At 49.8% G+C, this 16,988-nt stretch overlaps 1 protein-coding gene across 6 annotated transcripts in view; it reads left to right on the top strand.

Annotated features, from left to right (window-relative positions):
• The window catches only part of ANKRD17 (ankyrin repeat domain 17), a 96,793-nt gene that overhangs the window by 28,475 nt on the left and 51,330 nt on the right, over nt 1-16,988 (top strand). For 5 of the 6 annotated variants that reach the window (XM_069978298.1, XM_069978301.1, XM_069978299.1 and 2 more), the window contains one exon: nt 9,795-9,948. In XM_069978298.1, the coding sequence (XP_069834399.1) occupies nt 9,795-9,948 (154 nt within the window). Of the gene's footprint in view, nt 1-291; nt 494-9,794; nt 9,949-16,988 lie in introns of those variants that run through there. The other variant, XM_069978302.1, reaches the window with a different exon arrangement.

Here is a 16,988-nt window from a genome sequence, read left to right as displayed (position 1 = left end):
ACTGTGCCATGTATAGGGGGGGCGGGTGTACTGTGCCATGTACAGGGGAGGGGCACTGGCCGGGTGTACTGTGCCATGTACAGGGGGGGGTGCCGGGTCTACTGATCGCTCCCTGTTGGGGCAGGAGTTGGCGCCCCCTGTGCAGTGGTTTCCTCCGTCCTGCCCTGGGTGCTATATGATACTGTAGGTGCAGTCACGTGCCGGCCACGGTCACCGCGTCCATATTACACAGAACCACGGGTGGAAAAACAAGCGTGTGACTTTAAGATCCGGCTGCGTGCCTCCCCCCGTGTGTGATGGTAGCGGCCTGCGCGGTGACTGCAGAGCTGCTCCGGGACAGAATAGAACGTTCCATTTCCTGTTCCCGGGCTGACAGAGGAGGGATCCTGCTGGCACAGAGCTGATCCCAGTGCAGCGGCAGCTCGGGCTATGGCTGAGTGACAACATGATGGAGGCCGACATGGAAGCGTATGTTCTGGAGGACATCCTGGAGGTACGGCGGGGGGAGGGGGGAGGCGGCCGGGCTCAGGGCAGACGGGGAGCTGGACCTTGTCCGCTCTCCTCCCGCTCCGTGCTGCTGGCCGCTGCCGTCTCCCCGCTGTGTCCGGTGCGGCGGATTGTCGGTGTGGTGGCCGGATCCTGGCAGCGGCAGCCGGGGCCTCCATTACACTAATGCTGCGTGTGTGACCTTTAGATTAACTCATTAGGAGGTGCGGTCTGCGGAGCTTATACAATCCGGCCAGAGGCCTAGTGCTCCCCGGCGGCGGCTGCACACGACTCCCCGAGCGGCAGCCAGGCCTCCGGCCCTACAACCTGCGCCTGAGGGGAGGCCTCCATGTCATACAGGACAGGAGGGGGGGCTGCCACCCAGGACAGGAGGACAGGAGGGGGGCTGACACCCAGGACCGGAGGACAGGAGGGGGGGGGGCTGACACCCAGGACAGGAGGGGGGCTGACACCCAGGACAGGAGGGGGGCTGACACCCAGGACAGGAGGGCAGGACGGGGGGGGGGGCTGACACCCAGGACAGGAGGACAGGAGGGGGGGGGGCTGCCACCCAGGACAGGAGGACAGGAGGGGGGGGGGCTGCCACCCAGGACAGGAGGACAGGAGGGGGGCTGACACCCAGGACCGGAGGACAGGAGGGGGGGGGGCTGACACCCAGGACAGGAGGGGGGCTGACACCCAGGACAGGAGGGCAGGACGGGGGGGGGGGCTGACACCCAGGACAGGAGGACAGGAGGGGGGGGGGGCTGCCACCCAGGACAGGAGGACAGGAGGGGGGGGGGCTGACACCCAGGACAGGAGGACAGGAGGGGGGGGGGGCTGCCACCCAGGACAGGAGGACAGGAGGGGGGGGGGCTGACACCCAGGACAGGAGGACAGGAGGGGGGGGGGCTGACACCCAGGACAGGAGGACAAGACGGGGGGGGGGGGGGGGGGGGGGCTGACACCCAGGACAGGAGGACAAGACGGGGGGGGGGGGGGGGGCTGACACCCAGGACAGGAGGACAGGAGGGGGGGGGGGCTGACACCCAGGACAGGAGGACAGGACGGGGGGCTGCCACCCAGGACAGGAGGACAGGAGGGGGGGGGGGCTGACACCCAGGACAGGAGGACAGGACGGGGGGCTGCCACCCAGGACAGGAGGACAGGAGGGGGGGGGGCTGACACCCAGGACAGGAGGACAGGACGGGGGGCTGCCACCCAGGACAGGAGGACAGGACGGGGGGCTGCCACCCAGGACAGTAGGACAGGACGGGGGGCTGCCACCCAGGACAGTAGGACAGGACGGGGGGCTGCCACCCAGGACAGGAGGACAGGACGGGGGCTGCCACCCAGGACAGGAGGACAGGACGGGGGGGGGCTGCCACCCAGGACAGGAGGGGGGGGCTGCCACCCAGGACAGGAGGACAGGACGGGGGGCTGCCACCCAGGACAGGAGTACAGGAGGGGGGCTGACACCCAGGACAGGAGGGGGGGGGGGGCTGACACCCAGGACAGGAGGGGGGGGGCTGACACCCAGGACAGGAGGGGGGGGGGCTGACACCCAGGACAGGAGGGGGGGGGGCTGACACCCAGGACAGGAGGGGGGGGGGCTGACACCCAGGACAGGAGGGGGGGGGCTGACACCCAGGACAGGAGGGGGGGGGCTGACACCCAGGACAGGAGGGGGGGGGGGCTGACACCCAGGACAGGAGGGGGGGGGGGCTGACACCCAGGACAGGAGGGGGGGGGGCTGACACCCAGGACAGGAGGACAGGACGGGGGGCTGCCACCCAGGACAGGAGGACAGGACGGGGGGCTGCCACCCAGGACAGGAGGACAGGACGGGGGGCTGCCACCCAGGACAGGAGGACAGGACGGGGGGCTGACACCCAGGACAGGAGTACAGGAGGGGGGCTGACACCCAGGACAGGAGGGGGGGGGCTGACACCCAGGACAGGAAGGGGGGGGGGGGCTGACACCCAGGACAGGAGGACAGGACGGGGGGGGGGGGGCTGCCACCCAGGACAGGAGGGGGGCTGACACCCAGGACAGGAGGACAGGACGGGGGGCTGACACCCAGGACAGGAGGACAGGACGGGGGGGGGGCTGACACCCAGGACAGGAGGGGGGGGGGCTGACACCCAGGACCGGAGGGGGGGGGGGGCTGACACCCAGGACAGGAGGGGGGGGGGGCTGACACCCAGGACAGGAGGACAGGACGGGGGGCTGCCACCCAGGACAGGAGGACAGGACGGGGGGCTGACACCCAGGACAGGAGTACAGGAGGGGGGCTGACACCCAGGACAGGAGGGGGGGGGCTGACACCCAGGACAGGAGGGGGGGGGCTGACACCCAGGACAGGAAGGGGGGGGGGGGCTGACACCCAGGACAGGAGGACAGGTCGGGGGGGGGGGGGGGGGGCTGCCACCCAGGACAGGAGGACAGGACGGGGGGCTGACACCCAGGACAGGAGGACAGGACGGGGGGGGGGCTGACACCCAGGACAGGACGGGGACTGGCACACATTTATAACCACATTATAAAACCTACTGGGCTGGAGTGGCACTCATCCCATTGTGCGTGTACCAGTCACATGGGCACATAATACAAGTTACTTTTCTCTACACAAGGGATAGTGGAGGGACAGCTGTCACCAATGTTTTTTTCCTTCCCTGGCCTTTTCAGTCCTGTTATGCAAGTGCAGCATCCTCCAACCTATTGGTTGTCACCCAGCTTTCCTGGAAGCTGACAGAATTAGGTGGTGGTACAGTAGGATGCAGAGCTGTGGAGCCATTGGAGGAGAGCTGCAGCCCTTTATAGTCTAGTTGTCAGTAGGGATCACAAAGCCCACAGCTGTGCTCATTTTTGCCAGGTTTGTCCTTTCTGACCTGTCTTCCCTATGGGGGCAAGCAGTGCTCCTAATAGTCTTACTGGACCCGAAGAGTAAATTACTAACTGCACAGGAATGGTACGGAGGATGAAGGTAACAGACATACCTTCATCCTATGAACTTCTGTGCTGTTGGGGGGGCTATAAGCAGATTAGAGTCGTCTAACCCAGTGCTTCTCAAACTTTTTCTACTGGAGCCTCACCCAACAGACCAAGGCAATGCCTAGGCCTCACCAGACTGACCAAGAGGGTGCCTGGGCCTCACTATCTGTGGTGAAAGTCTATTTAAAAGCTGAAAATAATGCTTTCACATGCCTCCCAAGCTCTATATACTAATAAATCAGTACAAAATATATTATTAATATTGCTAAAATAGAGATTTTTGCAAACAAGCAAAAGGACTGTGCAGATCATAGTTAATTTGTAAAAACTGGCTCCCCAGCTGGGCTTCGCCAACAACTAGGGGCGCCTCACTGGTCAGGCCCGCCTCACAGTTTGAGAAGCACTGGTCTAACCCGCTGATAGTTCTTCTTTAGTTTGGTATTTTTAGTGTAGCATAAATTGAGAGAACCATAAAGGAAAAGTATAAGAAGCAATAGATCTGTGTGAAGGCGGCCTAAAGGCTCTCATATACCTAAGAAACATGACGGTAACCTCGCCAATGTTTACAGGTTCCGTTAACCATCTAATGGTCAATCCCTGCAACAGATGTGGTAGTAAAAGATTGAACTTGGTGGGTTTCATCCACGTAATACTGTAGTTCTTGGCAAGATAACCAGCTAGGAGTTGTCTGGTGCTGCTACCTCCTCCCTGTTAGGTTAGGTTCACACCACGTTTTTGCAATTCGTTTTTTGCAAAAAAAAACCTGATGCCTTTTGAGTGCATCCGTTTTGATCTGGTGTTTTTTTTTTTTTTTTTTTTTTTTTTTTTTTACAATGGCAGTCAATGGAAAAACGGGTCAAAAGTTTTTTTTTCATCCACTTTTTGCAAACAATAGGCGGAAAAAAAACTGATTGCAAAAATGTAGTGTGAACCCGGCCTTAGGAACACATGAACACACAGCTAAGCCAAACATACATGTGTATGGAAGGAAGAGTAAAGAGGATGCCTAGACACCTTCAGTATCTGTCGGCTGACTGATGTCTGTGCGGTCCTTTCCATACACATGAACGTTCATCTACACTTTATGGTGAGGGGAAGGGTAAGCCGCCCCAAGTAGGTCCGCTGCCGGCTTTTATCTCTGAGAACCAAGATGATGTTGGTGAAGATAGAGGTCAGACATGATGGATTTTCACTGCCCAACCCCTATCATGCCCATGCCCTATCTTCCCCAACATATCTGTCGGTAGAGATTTGGGAGGCCCCCATACACCTTATACTGTCGGCTGACTTTAGTATAAGATACACAGACTTAATGCCACAGCAAATCCAGAACAGAGTGAGCATGCTGTCGATTCCTTATCCTGCCACCGTAATCCACTGCAGGTTTTACTTGTGTAAATCCGTAGCCTTCCCACCTCGTGTATTTAGCCTCAGTTTACCGCAGCTACCGATTTTAGGGGAAGGATTAGTCACACTAAGCCGCCCGATCAATGAGCAGATTCTGTCGTCCTTAGCTCTGCCTGGAGCTGACTTTGCAAGAAAAGAAATGCTCCAGCTTTTAGCTTGTACTACATAAGCGAATGAATCACCTGACGTTCCTGAGAACCTCTCGCAGGCTTATTATGAGCTTAGTTACTATAAAATAATCTGCCTCTAGTCTCTTCCTTTTAGATGTTTCATAGTGATCTTTCTTGACATTTCTACCCACAATGCCAGTTTGAGACAGACTAAAGAGAATCTGGAAGTCAGCAGCTGAAGTGTATTGTATCTACTCAGCAAAGAGGTACAAATCTGAGCGAACCGCAGCCCGGAAAGCTCTATAAAAATATACAGCTTTGCATTTATTGCAGCTTGTGTCATAAGGGGAGCTACTCCATAATACCACCTGACCAGTCACACATCTATGGATCTGTACAACCCGAAGTCATTACTAGGCACGTGTGCTGTCCAGGACTTTTCACTTCCACAGTCTGCCTCTCCTAAGTTTGACATGACTGCTTACTGCGAATGATAGATACTGATATGATGATAGATTTTTTTTTTTTCCTGCTGGAGTACCAATCCTTTAAAATATTTAAAGCGAACGTACCATCAGGTACATTCGCTTTAACTTGACCCATGGATAGATCTGCGACGCGGTCCATTTTTTGCACCACGGCCCAGTTCCCCGTGTACTGCGCTGTTCTATCCACTGGTATCGGGCAGGGCCTGAAGCACTGGAGGCGGGCCAGGCCCATCTGTGTTGCGGCTCCAATGATTTTACCGGAGCTGCGTCGTAGAGGGGCATGGGGTTTCCGCTTGCATCAGCCAGACCCAGTAAACATGGATAGAACGGCGTCGTACACGGGAACCGGGCCGCGGTTTAAAAAAAATGGACTGCGGAATCGGCTTCCCTGCATCAGCGTCGATCTTGAAGCCAATGTACCTGATGGTATAGTAGCAAATATGGGGGGGAAAAAAAGCCACAAAAAGGCACGATTACCTGAGGCAGTCAGATACAGAGTAGTGAACTGCAATGTACACTCACCTTGGTACGTCTTACTTTTAGGCACAACACTACTTAGGGCCTGATTCTTTGGGGAAGGGGTCTTCCTGCTGGAAGGGAAAGTTGCTCCCACAAGATCACTTGAGAAAGATGGATCCTCTATTCTGAATGGGACAAGTTTACGTAACTGTGCCAGTCCCTTCCTCAGGCATGTATCGGTTAGATAGATATATCTCCTGAAATGCGTTGCCATACACCGTAAAGTATCCGTCTCTCTCTCTCGAAGAATCTTATGGAAGCAACTTTCCTTTCCAGCAGGAGGACCCCCCCCAATACTGTTTCTTCCACAGGGCCTTGTGCCATTTTTATTTACTAATTTCTATACATCCCTGATCCCAATGTGTGTAGTGTCAATCAGACCATCATGTGACCACAATAGTAGTCAGTAGAAAACTGTATAATAATGTAGGTGACAGCAGTTGAAGGAGTTTTATATCCGCTTTTGTGTCACTTTTGGCTTTAGTAAAATGCTTTACAGGACCCCATAACAACCCCCTCCAAAAAGACTTATTGTACAATATCTAAATACTATTTATGTAGTCTACATCCGCCCGCTGCCTTTATATATTCAAACATACAGGGGGATGATGTAGGCCTCTACTGCTCTTGTGTTCTTTTAGGAGATCTGCTGTCTCCTGTGGGCTGCACATGACCAGTAGGTGTTCCAGTTAGGGGGCGTCCCTGCAAATTCACGCTTTGACTCTAAATAAGGAAAAACAGTATACCTTATATAGAAGGCAGGCTCTCTTGATGCACTTGTTGCCCCTTATTTTCCGGCGTATAAGACAATGCACACCTTTTCAAGTTAAAATATAGTCATAGGGATATACTCAAGTTAAAATATAGTGATATACTCGCCGTATAACACTTACCCCTCTTCCAATGCATACCAAATAAAAAATTAATAAAAACCATCAGACAGCAGCGAGATCTGAGAGGCAGAGAAGGGCAAAGATTCTGGTAGGATACAAGGGCGGCCAGACGGGCGAAGCACCACTCTACCGCATCTCTCTTATTCCCTACTCTTGACACCTGCAGCTTGCTCTGCCCTTCATATGGTCACCGCACATGATGGGGTACTAAGGTGTCCTTGAAGGCGTACCCCATCAAAAATCTATTAAAGTTATATAGATTTGTAATTCACTTCTATTTAAAAATCTCCAGCCTTCCCATACTTGTAAGAATACATCACTTCCTGCAGGACATACAGCAGCTTATGAGTCTGAGACAGTGCTCTCTGCTGACATATCTGTCCCTGCCAGGAACTGTCCAGAGCAGTAGCAAATGCTCATAGAAAACCTCTCCTGCTCTGGACAGTTCCTGACATGGACAGAGGTGGCAGCAGAGAGCACTGTGTCAGACTGGAAAGATTACAGCACTTTCTACAGGACATGCATCAGCTGATAAGTACTGTAATGCTTGAGATTTTTATATAGAAGTAAATTACAAATCTATAAAACTATCTGTATTACGCTCCAGAAGCTGGCTCATTATATGCCAGAAGACTGACACATGTGCCGTGCACAACATTTATCCTGTGTTTTAGCCTTATTAGATGTTGTAAGGTAAGTCAGCCAAAAATTTTAGAAACTTAGACCACGTTGTAGGATTAGTTTGCTAGATGGATGAGACACCTACATCTGTCTAGGCTTGAGCTGTCTAAAGGCTCTTTTACCCGGGCCAAGCACTCATTCACCTGGTCTGTGGACCGTGTAGAAAGGCTCGCTCACCGGCTGGCTTGATCTTTTGTGGGGTAAGATTATCAATAATGTCCGCACATCGTTCATGCGTCTCGGTCACTCTATTGATTGTGCCATGTAAAGGCACAGACAACAAGTAAAGATTTCTGAGAGTGCCTGCCACATGGAAGCCTCAGATTTGCCTGATTTATTGAGAGGCCTGTGCATAGGGGTGGGTATTTAGGCAAGACTAGTGTGCAGGTTGGTCTTGAAATTTGCATTTCCCTAATATTTAGTTGTCATACGAAGCCCTGAACTTTATACTTCTTTTACATATTGAAAGGAAATATGAACAGTGTGTTATTGCAACATAGAAGTAAATGCCTTAGTTGCATAACTTGACCTACTGCCGGCATCTGACAATACATATCTCTGCTGCTGAGATCTGGAACCCTGTCTGGTTGGTTGGATTTAACACAAAACATGACAAGCTGCAGGAACCAGATAGCCAATTCCTGTAGTAGTTTGTTGTTGGTGCCCACTGTGCCATATTATGTGAATGAGTGGTTCCCCAGTAAAAGTCCAGTTTGACTAATGATTCTTCGTCTCTTGTGATTTGCAGTTGTGTGCTTTTTGTCACATAACCATTGAGTAAAAAATTCTAGCTTTCAGAAGTCACCTCTAACAGGGACTTTAAAGTGTTACTGTTATTTGTAGTAACTTTTGACCTGTCATCAGGTATGTCGCAAGTCACTGATTGCATCTGGTCTCACCCCTGAGACCCTCTGCAGTCTGAACTTCCCACTCTTTTTCTGCATAGACTAATGAAGTGAAAACCCAGTAATTTTTGACGTCTCGTGCCATATCAAAAGTTACTACAAATCACAGTAACACTTTAACTTGTGCAAAAATAAAATAAAAATCCTCAGCATTCAGGGGGATGTGGGAACATAAGTGTATACTTGCCTGTCTACGTGCCCCCGCAGTGCCGCCAGGTCCGCACCGCCTCCTTTGGCCATCTTCCACGCCCTGTTTAGTGACGCTCTTGGCCCAGCCCTGGCTCGCATGCCTATCACTGTCCACCCCGCCCCATTGCATAACATGTTGGCGCACACTGCCTACGTCATCTTGTAGAGTTTTTGGGATCGGATCCCACGCAGGCGCACTGACACGAACGGCTAGACTAGTTTGATAACTAGTGCGCCAGATCCCAAGAACTCTACAAGATGACGTAGGCAGTGTGCGCCAACATGTTACGCGATGGGGCGGGGTGGCCGCTGACAGGCATGTGAGCCGGGGCTGGGCCAAGAGCGTCACTAAACAGGGCGTGGAAGATGGCCAAAGGAGGCGGTGCGGACCCGGCCATGTCACTACAGCGGCGCCGGAGCTCAAAAAAATGCTGCATGCGCATTTACATGGAACCCTGTGAAGGCGGGCAGGGGGCGGCACGGGAGGCAGGGGAGACGACCAGCAACACCACAAAGCGGCGCTGCATTAGGGCACGAACGCTTCGGCCTCGCCTCTTAGACACGGCAGCCCCGCTACTAAAAGTGGATTTTCTGCCTCATCAAAGCCTAACCTGCTTTACAAAACATACCACCAGAAAGCCTAAGCTACAACAAGGTATAATAGTTTGGGGGGGGGGGGGGTCCACAGTGGCTACAGAGTCGCTTTAATGCACTAAGATGTTGTTTGAATCAAATAAAATGTGTGACTAATGGTTATGTAAGTGATTACAATATTTAGAGCCAAAGGACAAGTTTCATGGTGAAAACCTGACATTTGTAAAACAATACCACATATAGTTGGGCGTGGAGGATACAGGTTCTGTGTGGCATCCCACAGATGTTACAAGCTGTAGGTCCTGCACACTCGCTGGCTATCATGGCTGACAGGATAAATCTGTTCTGACGTTTTTCTTGGGCAGCTAGTGTCTATGTATATCTGTCTACAGAGGATGGAGGGGCGGCTACAAAAATATTGCAGAACACAGTCTATAGAAATTAGTTGGTCTTCTCAAGGAGCCGTTATAATTTTTGTCATTAAATGCAGTATTTTAAGCTGTATTTTCTTACCATTCTTGTACACAGGTGGAATCTTTCATTTTGGACCAAGATGATTTGGAGAATCCCATGCTGGAGACTGCATCCAAGCTCCTCCTATCAGGCACAGCCGATGGGACAGATCTAAGAACAGTCGATCCAGAGACACAGGCAAGACTAGAGGCTCTTCTAGAAGCTGCAGGTACGGTTAGCAGACACTTCTACATTTATTAACTCCTCAATGATTTTTACACTTTATTTGCCCCTAAAAACGTAGGATTTATGATTTTTGTGCAATATATCTTTTGTGAGTGTAGAGGGAAGCAAACTGTAATGCCATATCATAATTGCAGAAGTGGCTTTACGTAGTGTAGTTGCACTGATAAAATACACCAGTTTTTAACAGCATTTAGTGACCTGCTTTACACCAAGCCTCATTTGACACAGGCGACAATAGACAGTCATTGAAATTAATGTGACTGTGTACTGTGAAGAGGTCATTTCACAGGGAGCAGCTATTGTATTATAATGATGCTATCTATCTATCTATCTATCTATCTATCTATCTGCTGCTGTAATGCTGTACAGATCACTTTATAGCAGCCTCCTCTTGTCACCACAGACAGAACAGGTTTCAGTGCACTTGTCACTATAAGACCATGTTCACACACTTTTTTGCTAGAATAACTGCCGCCAAATTTATTTAAAATAATGGCCATTGTTTTCAGTCTTCTGTGATTCCCATTGAAGTCAGTGCAAACAATGGCTGCCTGTTCACACAATATATAGCATAACGACCGTTCTTCGCATCAGCCGTCAAATTAGCGATCATGACGTTTGATTTCCTGCTGTTATTTTTAGTGGTTCACACATTGATTTAGTTTCTATTTATCATTCAATGATTTAGTTTCTATTTATCATTCAATCTTTTTATTCCCTAAACTCAATTTAACTTTTTAATAGCTGAACCCAAAAGGTTGTTAAAAGCGGCCAGTATTACACCTGAATCTGATTAATGAACCACTGCCGGTCACTGCAATGACAGCCGCCAAAGTATGCTAGACAACAGCTGTTATTTTTAGTCTAAAATAATGGCTGTTGAAAAACATGGTCTGGTCATAGCCTAGAAAAAAAACTTTTGATGTGTTGCAGTGATCTCATTCTCCCCCTCTCCAGTCGTGGTGTGTGTGTCTGCCCCCATACAGTGACTCTGTATCCACAATCTGACCCCTCCAAACCACTTGTACCTTCAGATAGCTGATTTTAAAGGGGTAGTGTGGCGCTAAAAAATTATTCACAGAAAAACACACATTACAAAGTTATACAAGTTTGTAATGTATGTTATGTCTGTGAATCGCCCCTTCCCCGTGTCCCACCACCCCCACCCGTATACCCGGAAGTGCGTGGTGCATTATAAATTACCTGATTCGTGTCGAGCCTGTCCGCCATCTTGTGCCAAACGTCATCTTCGGATGGACGGCCAAATCGCTGCTGCCGTTCCCCCTCCGCTGCGTCATAACTGTGCTCAGCCGCGATTGGCTGAGCACAGTTATGCTCAGCCGATCGCGGCTGAGCGGCTGATGACGCAGGGGTTTTGAGAAACTGTCTAATTCTTAAACAATAAAAGCTTGGATTAGAGAGTCCGGCTTTATCACGGAGGCTGAGGCAGTCCGACTATTAGTTGTTAAACTGCTCCATCCTTGCTGCAGAATTCTGGTGCATTTCTGGAGCACATTGTAGCATCTTAGTCATCCTGTCACCCCCTTACTCTTCTTTTTATTTAATTTAACAGTGTCGCCTGAGCAGGGCTTCACAGCAGTTGGGCCCCATCTGCCGTCTTTGTAGCCCCACCTAGATGACACTGTTCACTGATGAAGCAATTTTAGAGCAGAAAACAGAAACAAAAGTTTTATATTGATATACAGTATATCAATTATGCTGTGTTAAAGCTTGTGGATGGGGCAGAGAGATGCACATAAAGTAAGGCTTCATTCTTCAGCGCGGACAGAGCAGAAGCGCGCACCTCCCATAGACTCCCATTATGAGTGGAAGGGTAACTGAATTCCGCTACTTTTGCTCAGTAACGAAGCCTTAGAGGGTGTGAGACAGTATTACTTTAGGCCACACCCCCTCTTATAAAGCTGGGGCCTTCTATCGAGGTCACGTCTCAATTTTGCACATAATTTAAAACGGAAGTGTTTAAAACTAGAGATGAGTGAACCTCGAGCATGCTAGTCGATCCGAACCCGAACTTTCGGCATTTGATTAGCGGTGGCTGCTGAAGTTGGATAAAGCCCTAAGGCTTTGTGGAAAACATGGATATAGTCATTTGCTGTATCCATGTTTTCCAGACAACCTTAGAGCTTTATCCAAGTTCAGCAGCCCCAGCTAATCAAATACCGAACGTTGGGGTTCGGATCGACCCGAACCCTGTTCGCTAATCTCAATTTAAAACTCATTGGGGGAATTGGCTCTCAGAATCACACAAAAATCACCAGCTTAATGTGTTAGAAATCTTAAAATCTTAGTAAATCTGGTCCAGTTTGGTCTGTGCTGGTGAGAAGAAGCCTCTTCTAGTACTCCAGTACCTGTCTAAAAGCCGTAATCACTCTGTTACCTGTATTCAAGAGGATCTGAGTGGTAGGACCAGGCTACTGGCCATGGGTATCCTCTGTCACTAACATTAGATGGAAGTTGTGAGAGAGAAGCAAAAAAAAAAACAAAAAAAAAAAAACACTAGGAGGCGCCATAACAGTTGTACAACAGCAATGTCTAGCTAGGAACATTTAAAAAAGAAAGATTCCAATTGAAAAGTAGCCTTGTTTGATTTAACATTGACTATTTAGCCATGGGACAACCCTTTTAAGCTAGATCCAGTTTTATTTTATCGTATAAGGATACTGGAGTATACGTATATTGACTTTTGCCTTCATTTGCCGCCTTCTGTTGGCTAATGCAGCTGTTGCCAGTTTTCCTCTCATAGTCCTCAATAGGTTCACACATAGCCGGCTAGTTTCATCTTTCATAGGCTATTTTAGGTTTGTGATGGTCATGTCCTGTTCATGTCTATGGAAGGATCTACTAGCCTTATGTTACATTTCCAATATTCTTACCTGCTGCTTCTGATTGATCCTTAATCTTACTCTTTTCACATTCTAATAAAGATATGCAGCATTCCAGGCTGAGCTGTAAGTGTGTACCTGGTGTATTCATCCAAAAACTTTTTTTTTTTTTTTTTTTTTAATTTAATCGTGATATCTTGCAGTTTTTATTCTCACCACTGATGCTAAAGCTGAGCTGTGACTTCCTGTTGTGTCTGTGGAGATAAGAGGAGGTTGCTGTAAAGTGAACTGTACAGCATTGCAGCATCAGGTGACACCAGCGTATAGTTAGCATCAGTATACGACAATACAGCAGCTCCTCTGTGGAATGACCTCTGCAAAGGTCAGAGTAATGTTTCCCAATCATCTCAAGGGGAAAGTCTATTGTCTATGGCCATGAGGCTTCCTGTAAAGCTTGTCACTAAAGATGGTAGCCCCCTATAACAATATACAAAAGGAATAAAAAAAATTAGTCATAAAATAGAAACAGAAAAAAGTATCTAATTCATTTGAGTATGGGTAGGTTCACACTGAGGTATCCGCGCGGACAAGTGCCATTGGATTCCGTCGCTCGTCCTCACTCGCGGCCACACGCATCTCCGTCTGTGCCATAGACTCTATTGTATGCACAGGCTGATTCTGCCATTCGCGGAAAGAATTTACACTTCACCGCGCGGATTCCTTAGTGTGAACCCACCCTTTCTGACTCTATAATCAGTAAAAGAAATTCAAAGTGAAACATTCCCTTTAACCCCTTAACGACATCGGGCGTAAGTATACGCCCCTGCAGGGTGGGCTTTAACGCAAACGGGCGTATACTTACGCCCGATGTTTCCCCGATCGCTGTGTGTTCACACACAGCGGTCGGGGAAGATGGCCTGCTATAGTGATTAACCCCTCCCGTGCCGACGATCGCTGCTATATGCTGATCTATACAGATCAGCATATAGCAGCTGAAAACAGCTTTCCGGGTCATCGGTGACCCGGAAAGCAATGGCGATTGGTGCTGTCCGAGACAGCACCAATCGCCATTAGTGTCCCCACCAAAGATGGCGCCGATGCCACCCCCACGATCGCCGTGATAGGCCGGCCAGTACCGGCCGGCCCATCATGGCGATCAAACTGTAAAAAAAAGTTTAGTCGCGTTCTGCACCCCTCAGCTAGGTAGCTGAGGGGTGCAAAACAGGTGTGTGTGGTGCAGTTGTAGCATACTCACCTGATCTGGGCCTCCGGAGCGATGATCTGCGGTCTGTGCCGTCTTCACGTCGTCTTCGGGTCACTTCCGGGTTCGGTCGTCCAGCGTCTGAAATCTTCGTAATCGCTCGGGTCCTCGTGTTTGGCGGGCCTCGGTAATCTCCGGCAGCGTCGCTCTACCGCCCCCTAGCGGCTGATCAGTGAATATCATTCACTGATCAGTTGCTTTGGGTTAAAAAGATTTTTTCCTTTTTTTGCGCCCTAACACCGCTGAGTGCTGATCAGCATCCCCCGTAAGTGCGCCGCTGATCAGCAACTCCTCCTTTTTGGCGTAGGGGCGTTTTTCCCCCCTATATCCTACCGCCACTGGCTGCTGATAAGTGCCGCACATAAGTGCGGCATTTAGCAGCAGCTCCTTTCTTGGCAAAGGGATATTTTTTCTTACTGTCAAAAAAACACGTAAAAAACACTACACTACATTAAATAAAGTTTTACACTACACCACTACACATTTACATACCCCATATACCAATCCCCGTATAAAGATGGCCCCCAGGGTGTGTTCGGTGTCGGACGCATACGTTATTATTTCCTCCGACACCGAAACAGCCAGTGAGGATGAATGGGGGGATCCTTCTTTCCTCCATTCATCCTCATAATCCTCATCATCCAGTGACGTGTCTGGGGGGTAGAGTAGCGTACGCTGCCCCCCAGACACGTCTTTTCCCCCAGTACCTTTCCAATAAGAGATCACGGTATGGCGTGAAATTCTACAAACTCTGTGAGAGTACCTCAGGGTACTCTTACAGATTTAGGGTACGTGCACACTGCGGAATGGCGAAGGATAACCCTTTGTGCATTCCGCTGCTGGCACCCGCCGGCGGACTGATAGAGGCGAGCGTCTCCACCCGTGTCATAGACTCCATTCTATGCACGGGCGGATTCCGTCGTCCGTCCAAAGAATGAACACATTGGACAGAGGGCGGAATCCGCCCGTGCATATAATGGAGTGTGACACGAGCGGAGACGCGCCTCCATCAGTCCGCCGGCGGGTGCCAGCTGCGGAATGCACAAAGGGTTATCCTTCGCCATTCCGCAGTGTGCACGTACCCTTAGAGTGTATGAAGGAAGGGACACCCGAATCCAGCCCCCAGATGCCCCCTCCCCCATCCTCGGAACAAGTGGAAAGATTGTCCGGGAACTGATCTTCCCACTGCTGGATAAAGGTTACCACCCGTACGGGGATAACTTTTATACCAGCACCCCCTCTTCCGGTCCCTCGCTGCCCGAGCTACTGTAGCTTGCGGCACGATCCGTAAATATCAGAAGTAGTAATAAAGCCCTAATATTTAGCAGCCATGGAGCGGACCCGGCGCTTCTGGATATGAAGGACCCCGTATCGCACCAGGACAACATTTTCCACGTGACGTCCCCCACACTGGAAAATAGGAGACCCCAGAAGAAGTGCAGAGTGTGGCGTAACAGGGGGATCAGGAAGGACACCATTTTCCAGTGTGACACCTGTCCTGATCACCCCCCCTGGCCTCTGCATACTGGATCGCTTCAAGGTGCACCACACGTCATCTGAGTTCCAAATTATCTAAATTCTGTCCCTTATTCCTATTTCAGGGGTCACGTTGATCCGGGGATTATTCTGATTGCCATTATGGAGTCGGGAAGGAATTTTTCCCCTGTGATGAGGCTACTGTCGTCTGCCTTATGAGGGTTTTTTTTGCCTTCCTCTGGATCAACACAGGTTGAATTTGATGGACACCTGTCCTTTTCAACATTATAAACCCTCTGTGATGCCAGGGTGGTAGAAACCCCCCACAAGTGACCCCATTCTGGAAACTACACCCCATAAGGAATCTAACAAGGGGGGCAGCAGGTATATGGCCCCCTGGTGACTGCCACATTTGGGACGTGAAAATGAAAATATTGTATTTTTTATTTTCATGGCACATGTTCCACTTATGTGCCCGTCACCAGTGGGGTCCATATGCTCACTGCACCCCTCGTTAGATTCCTTATGGGGTGTAATTTCCAGAATGGGGTCACTTGTGGGGGGTTTCTACTGTCCTGGCAGCACAGGAGCTTTGTAATTGCGAAATGGCTTCCATCCTCCATTCCAGCCTCTAAATGGTGCTCTGTCCCTTTGGTGGCTTGCCCTGTGCCCATATGGCACATTATATCCACATGTAGGGTATTTTCGTACTCAGGGGAAATTACCCTACACGTTTTGTGTTCACTTTCTTTTTTAACCCCTTGTGGAAAAGGAAAAAATCAAGGCTAGACCAACATTTAGTGTAAAAAATGTTTAATTCTTACACTAAATCATTGATCTTGTCTTGATTTTTTTTCATTTTCACAAGGGGTTAAAAGATAAAAAAATGTGTAGAGCAATTTCCCCTGAGTACGGAAATACCCCACATGTGGACATAAAGGCCATGCGGGTGCAGGGTAAGCCTCCAAAGGGAAGGAGCGCGATTTGGCTTTTTGATGCTGGATTGGATTTTGAGGGGCCATGTTGCATTTAAAAGGCCCCTGTGTTGCCAAGACAGTTGAACCCCCCCACAAGTGACCCCATTATGGAAACTACACCCCTCAGGGAATGTAACAAGGGGTGTAGTGAGCATATGGACCCCACTGGTGATGGGCACAAATATGGAACAATATGGCGTGAAAATGAAATGTTACATTTTTTACACTATAATGTTGGTTTAGCCTTAAATGTTTCATTTTCACAAGGGGTTAAAAGAGAAAAAAACACCCTTGAAATCCATTCCAGTAAAATCCAGCTTGCAAAGGCCAATTGGTGCTCCTTCCCTTTGGAGGCTCGTCCTGCGCCCGCTTGGCACTTTATGTCCACATGTGGGGTATTTCCGTACTCGGGAGAAACTGCGCTACATGTTTGGTGTTTTTTTTTTTTTTTTTTTTCTTTTATCCC

This window comes from Dendropsophus ebraccatus, chromosome 7, assembly GCF_027789765.1.
Source record: "Dendropsophus ebraccatus isolate aDenEbr1 chromosome 7, aDenEbr1.pat, whole genome shotgun sequence".
Lineage (NCBI taxonomy): Eukaryota > Metazoa > Chordata > Amphibia > Anura > Hylidae > Dendropsophus > Dendropsophus ebraccatus.
This window is presented reverse-complemented; position numbering and strand designations above follow the sequence as displayed.